The sequence below is a fragment of the Ursus arctos genome, unplaced genomic scaffold (genome assembly GCF_023065955.2).
Source record: "Ursus arctos isolate Adak ecotype North America unplaced genomic scaffold, UrsArc2.0 scaffold_12, whole genome shotgun sequence".
NCBI lineage: Eukaryota > Metazoa > Chordata > Mammalia > Carnivora > Ursidae > Ursus > Ursus arctos.
Genome location: NW_026622786.1, coordinates 660,430 through 667,122, shown reverse-complemented (window position 1 = coordinate 667,122; position 6,693 = coordinate 660,430). Strand labels below are relative to the sequence as shown.

Sequence of the window (6,693 nt, the reverse complement as noted above, 5' to 3'; positions counted from 1 at the left end):
ATCTAAGAGGGGCGCTATTAATATTGGGTTTATGGAAATTAGGCTCACCTATGACAGATCTTTTGATTTTCAAGGAAAACTTGGATGTCTAGAATCTTAAGTACAATTTCTCTATTTCTAAATATTAATGATTAATTACTAAATTATATAAACAAGAATTATGTAGGCAGGGGCGCCTGGGTGGCACAGTCGTTAAGCGTCTGCCTTCGGCTCAGGGCGTGATCCCGGCGGTCCGGGATCGAGCCCCACATCAGGCTCCTCTGCTGGGAGCCTGCTTCTTCCTCTCCCACTCCCCCTGCTTGTATTCCCCCTCTCGCTGGCTGTCGCCCTCTGTCAAATAAATAAATAAAATCTTAAAAGAATTATGTAGGCAAAAGGTAAAAAGATGTCTCATCCTGACAGTATCTAGCTCACAGGATGCTAGGTTAGTACTTCTGTCCTGCACTATGCTGTCTTCAAGGACTACTCTGTAGCATTAGCTGAGCACCTGCTGTAAAGGCACCAGGCTGCTCAGCTCATGAGTAGGAGTAAATGCTGTGCCTTGTTGCTTATTTTCAGCATTTACTCTGAGTGGATGTTGAATATTTCGAGTATCATTCTTGGTTGGATGGTTTTGCATAAAATAAATGCCTTAACCCTCACAACAATTCTGGAAAGAAGATTTAATTATCTTCATTTTTCAGTTGAGTAAATTAATACTCAGGTTAGTTTTAAAGGTCACCCAGCTGTAAGTAGCCAACCTGGGATTTTAGATTCAACTCTGACCATGTTCTCTTCATTCTGTAGTATTGTTTCTATCTTTGAGGTGACTTTAATTGCTTCAAATTAGGGAATTTTTCCTCTTTTATATTTACCTGATGGGAATCTGAGATAAGGAGGAAGTCAGGGGCCTGGAATCATATTTCAGGACAGAAAATTCCTTTACCACCCCTCATCATCCCCAGCACCAGGTCTCCTAGGGATGGAAAAGAAACTGATATGGTGAAGAAGGAGGAAGAAAACAAGAATCTGCTCCTTCATAGTCCAGAAGCTTTGACATTGAAGTGAGACACTCCCACATTCTGTAGGTGACTGCAAGGACAAGCATACAGGGAGGGGACTGGCTGCTGGAATGCCAACCTGGGTGATGAGTCAGGCAGATGCCAACCAGCTGTCTCATGGTGTAAACCAGACCCAGAACCTTTTATATAAAGACAGCCCTCTCTCCAGATGCTTCAGCCTGAATGTCTGCTTGCTGTGAGGAGGGTGAGTCTAGGGGCTGGGTCCTGGGATTGGGGTAGGGATGCATCTCAGGGGATGCCCAGATTCACAAGTGATTCAGGCGGATGCCCAGGTTCATAGTGAGGGAGGGGAGAGCTGCAAGCAGAGGAACAGTGGTACATAAACCTGAGGAGAAAAGTCTAGTAGACTTTTACAGAACGTGAGAAGAAGTGTGAAGAACTGAGGGTCTGAAGTCAGTGCATTTGCCTTTGATAATGCTGGCCTCCTCCTCAGGTACCACTTTCCCACATCAGGCCCTCTCTCCCTGGAAAAGATGCATTAGTAATTTACACTTCGTGAGCAGAGTTGTGTATAGGGGGGTTACTTTCCCTAAGGGCATGTGTTTCTAGATATTCTCTAAAAATGGAGAATGGAAGTCTTTGTGTACATTAGTATTTCTGGAGCTTATTGGGAAGTATTTTGTTGGATGAGTTAATCGTTAAATCAGCCACCCTGCTGTGCTTGTCACTGGGTTGCCTGTATATGAACAGGTGAATTTAGGAAGGGCAGAGGAATGGAGACCGCCCTGTTTCTCCCTGGATAAGTGTAGTGTTAGAGAGTATGCCTGCATCCTCCATGTCATGTTGGTAATGCTCCTGCTATGTAGGGGTTTATGTGGGGCTGAATGTCAGTCTTGTGATTGAGGAATCTTGCACTTTCTGGGTTACCCCATCTTAGGCAGTCATTCCCTGCCTCTAAGAGGGGCTGGCGAGAAAATACTTCTGAAGCCAGCGGATTGTCCAACTTTAAGCGATTTACAACAGCCACCTGCCTGGGCAAGTTGCCATGGTGGTTCTGAGCCTTTCTAAGGCTGGTGTGTTTTGTTTGTGTGTGTTTTGCATATGTCCATGAGGGTCATTTAAACAAATTCACCTAAAAAGATCGAATGTAGAGAAATAATCATTTTATGTTGGGTTTGAGCTGCCCAATAACTGACTGGATCCTTTACTTTCCAGTGGATTCTTTGAGTGCAGATGGTGCCTGAATGCTTGCTCCCACAGGCTCATTTTTATATGTTTGCACATGTGTGCATTGCCAGCACATGTATGTGAGGATATGCAAGCTCCCATGGGTGTGGAGACCCCACTTTGGGCTACAGCCTTAGAAACACCTCTACCTCCTGTAGAGTGCTCTCCTGCCACTTAGAACAAGGAATCCCATTGTCTTCAACACCTTCTTGTGTTGGACACTGGTATACCCACCCTCCAGGGGGAGACCCTGGATGCCTGCACCCCTGGCTGTGCCTTTGAAGTTCCCTCAGATGAGGACTTCAGTTAGGTCCTTTGGTAGATCCAAAACAGGTCTCATGGGCAGTGGTCACTAATACTGGGTCCATCTAGCTCAATAGGTGTTCTAGGGTAAAGGTCAAGAGTTGGGGATGAAAGTATAGGGAAGAAGCAGGGTGTCTTCCTCTTGGTCCTAGACCCTTCTCCCCCAAAACTCACCCACCTGACACTGATCTTTCTACCATCAGATCTCACTCACCTACCTGCATCAGAATCATGTGTGACCAGCAGCAGATTCAGTGGTGCCTGCCAGTCCCCCAGTGCTGTGTGAAGGGTTCCTCCTTCTACCCCTCCCAGTCCCCCAGTGCCAAGAGCCAGGTGCTGGTCCAAGCCCCTTGTGAGATGCAAATTGTGGAGCGTCCCACACCATTCCCAGTTCAAGTTTCCCAGGTAAAATGCCAGGCTCCATGCCAGTCCCAGACTATGCAGGTGAAGTGCCAGGCTCCATGCCAGCCTAAGACTACCCAAGCAAAGTGCCAGGCTTCAAGCCAGTCTAAGACCACCCAAGCGAAGTGCCAGGCTTCAAGCCAGTCTAAGACCACCCAAGTGAAGTGCCAGGCTCCATGCCACTCTCAAATTTCCTGTGTTCAATGCCAGGCCCCATGCCAGCCTGAGGTTTCCTATGTGCAATATGAAGCTCCCTGCCCTGTTCAGACCTGCTATGTAGAATGTGCTCCAGTTTGTTATACAGAAACTTGTTATGTGGAATGCCCACTCCAGACCTTCGTACCCCGTCCAGCTCCTCAGCCTGTCCAGACTTATGTGGCTTGTCCCCCAGTTTCCCAGTCTCAGGGAAGATTCTCAACCCAGTGCCAGTATCAGGGCTCCCATGGCAGAAACTCCCTGCAGCGTCAGTCCCCAGCTTCCTACAGCAACTGCGCCCCCCAGCGTCAGTCCCGGTCTTCATTTAGCACTCGCGCACCCCAGGGCCAGGCCCAAAGCTCTTCTGGGAGCTTCCCCCTCCAGCGTCGCTCCCAGAGCACCAGCAGATGCCTCCCTCCTCGCCAACTGCAGCCTTCCTACCGCAGCTGTTCCCCTCCACGACGGTCTGAGCCCTACTACAGCAGCTGGCTGCCATCAGCATGTTCTTCGAGTTCCTGTAACTACTGCACCCCACCCCGCCGCTCTGAGCCCATCTACAGCAGTGGCTGTCCTCGGGGTCCCACTTCAGGCTGCTCTCGGAGATGTGGTCCCAAGTGCCGGATAGAGATTTCCTCCCCCTGCTGCCCCAGGCAGGTCCCTCCGCAAAAGTGTCCCGTTCAGATTCCTCCCATCAGACGCTGCTCTGAGAGTTGTGCCCCACGACCTTCCTGGGGTGCCTCCTGCCCGGAGCTGAGGCCACGTGTAGAGTCACGTCCACTCCCAAGCGTCTGTCCACCACGGCGACTGGACCAAAGTCCAGAGAGATCACTGCAGCGATGCCCACTTCCTGCCCCACGTTCATGTCCACGTCCTGCTCCACGGCCATATCCACGCCCAGAACCACGTGCAAGGTCAGATCCCCGTCCATGTCCTCCACCACGGCGACGTTCGGAACCCTGTCTGTGTCCGGAACAACGTCCAGCCCCGCGTGCAGCCTCATATCCCAGACGAGTGCAGCGTGATTTTCCCGAGTCACGTCCATGTCCACAGCCCTGTGAGCACCCAGAACCTTATTCACTTCCAGAACCAATTCCCCTTCCAGCACCCTGCCCAAGCCCAGAGCCGTTTGTGGAGCCTCGGCGCTGTCCCAGCCCATGCTCGGGACCAAATCCAATCCTATGCCCTGGAGACGTAGGCGGTCATGAATCCAACCCATGCCGCCTGGACACCGAGGCCCCCAGCTGTGGCCCAGCTGGTTATAACCAGTGGCAAGGAAGTGGTGACAGCTTTGGGCCTTGTGATGGGATTCCAGAGCCACAGGGTTTCGGTGATTACGGAAACCAAGGAGGTACCTGTGTTGGAGTGAAAGGAGGTTCTTCTGCTGGAACAAAGGGTGCTTATTTTTAAGGAAGCATGGTTGAGACATCCCTGCCTCCTGCCCTGAAAATGTCACACCTCCTTTCCCAGCAAGCTCAATTTCCAACATGTTCTTGTTGTATCTTTCCAAGACAGTCAGAGGCTCCCTGCTGCAGAGGTGATGTCCAAACTCCATTGCGTGCCATTTCAGGATCCACACCTGGGTCTCAGGCACCTCTCCGGCCTCACATGTGGCTCCTCCCCCATACACACCCTCAGTTCTAGCCAAACCGGTCCAGCCACCAGGGCACATCTGGGTGTTCTCCAGAATATACCGTATGTGCCCCTGCCTCCAAGTCTCTGCTCACTTCCCACCCTCCTTGCTTAGACCACTTCTCTGCTATGCCCAGCCTCTGAAATCCAGCCCATCTTCCAAGACCGTTTCCTTGGAGTCTTTTCTGTTTGTTCCTTCCCATGGGAGCCTACACTGACTTCCTAGAACCCATTGCATTGTCTATACCAGCCATTTGGCAACTGCTTTGTAATGTCTCTTAAATTATTTCACTTTTAAGATGTGTCTGTTTTTTGTGCCCAACTAGGTTGTAAACTCCCATTTGAGTGGAGTGAGAATATCCCTGAAGTCTCATGCTTCTCCTGGGGCAAGCAGCTGCTGTGCAAAGCTTGTGGGTTGGCAGCTTGAGCCATGATCTATCCTGATAGGCAACCCCAGGATCTGGGACAGAAAGAGGCCATGTAACAATAAAGATGATACCCTCAATATCTGAGTCCTGCAAAATGCCTGTTTTTTACCCTTCCTGACTCTCTGGGATGAGCTGCTTTATTATTATTATTTTAGTTTATTATACCTGCGATCTGATCTTTCCTTAGCCGGGTGGGCTGCCTTGTGGGTGTTCTGTCTCCCCTCAGTGTTCCTGGCATCTGGTGGGAGAAGCTGGATGATAAGGAAGGAGGAAGGAGGGAACAAGAAGAACAGCTCTTGCTCCTCCATCTTGGGGTAAAGGTCTCAGGTCTGGGTTGGGCAGGTCACCCAGCTGTGGGTGTCAGGAGGGAGAGGGGAGCTTGAGGAGAACTGGAAGTTCTCTGTGATATTCCACACAAGATACACTCTTCCTTTGTTCGAATAAACTATTTGCCCTTTCCTTTCTTCCTTCTTTCCTTCCTTTCTTTCCTTTTCTTTCCTTCTTTCTTTCTTTCTTCTTTCTTTCTTTCTTTCTTTCTTTCTTTCTTTCTTTCTTTCTTTCTTGACATTGTAGAAAAGGGAGCATCCAAGGTGGCCTCTATGTTCCTCCACCACTCCTGAATCCCAGTGGGCATAAGTGGTCTTGGCAGCACGATGGTGGGGCTTGGAGGGGCTGGAGAGAGGGGGTGCCTCTTCTCTCCACTCCCTGCCTATGAGGTGGGAGCTATAGAATGAGTGCTCTTGAGGAGAACCTTTCCCCAAATGGAAACAGTTCCCCAAGGCCACCAGGGTCTGTAGAGGATAAAGGGGGTCCTCTTAAGAGGACAGCAGGGGGGTGTCTCTGGCCTGGACTCACAGATCCAGCTCCACAGTTGGATACCACAGATCTAGGATCTGGCTCTGAGGGTGCCTTTCCCTTGCCCCAGGGATCTGGTCTTGCAGTGTCAGAGGTGGAGACCCAAGAGACACCTGGCAAAAGAAAACTGAGGTTCTTTATGTGAAGTCCATTCATTCATTTATTTATTTAATTTTTTTTTACTGACAAATATTTATTTTTTACCTGCCAGGTAGGCACTGCTAAAAGGGACAGAAATAACTCTTCTTTGGTCTCAGAGAGCTTACAGCCTAGAACACTGGTTCTCAGGGTAGTACCTGGACCAGCAGCATCAGTACCACCTAGAACCTTGTGACAAATACAAATGCATCACCCCAGACCTACTGAAGCAGAGACTCTGGGGGTGGGGCCTGGGAAGCCGAGGTTTAAACAGCCATCCAGGTGTTTCTGATGCCCAAGAATGTTTGCTTGTTACTAGTTTAGTAAAATACCTTATACACGTAGAACATGAATATATGTATGTGTGTGATTATATATATATATATATGTATGTATTTTATATACAGTCTCTTATTTTCAGAATAGCCCATCACACAGGCATTATTATCTCACCATTTTGCAGAGCTGGAAACCTAAGCACACAGGCCAAAGCCACACAGCCAGACTCAATTCCA

General features: G+C 49.4%; 1 protein-coding gene across 1 annotated transcript; it reads left to right on the top strand.

Moving 5' to 3' along the window:
• The first annotated feature begins 1,222 nt into the window (after window positions 1-1,222).
• KPRP (keratinocyte proline rich protein) lies at window positions 1,223-5,253 on the top strand. Its single transcript, XM_057310249.1, has 2 exons — window positions 1,223-1,245; window positions 2,735-5,253. The coding sequence occupies exon 2, from the start codon at window positions 2,763-2,765 to the stop codon at window positions 4,533-4,535; it is 1,773 nt and encodes a 590-aa protein (XP_057166232.1). The 5' UTR covers window positions 1,223-1,245; window positions 2,735-2,762; the 3' UTR covers window positions 4,536-5,253.
• Window positions 5,254-6,693: the final 1,440 nt, after the last annotated feature.

Excerpts from the sequence above, each read along its gene's own strand:
- KPRP (XM_057310249.1), top strand. The coding sequence starts at position 2,763 with ATGTGTGACCAGCAGCAGATTCAGTGGTGCCTGCCAGTCCCCCAGTGC.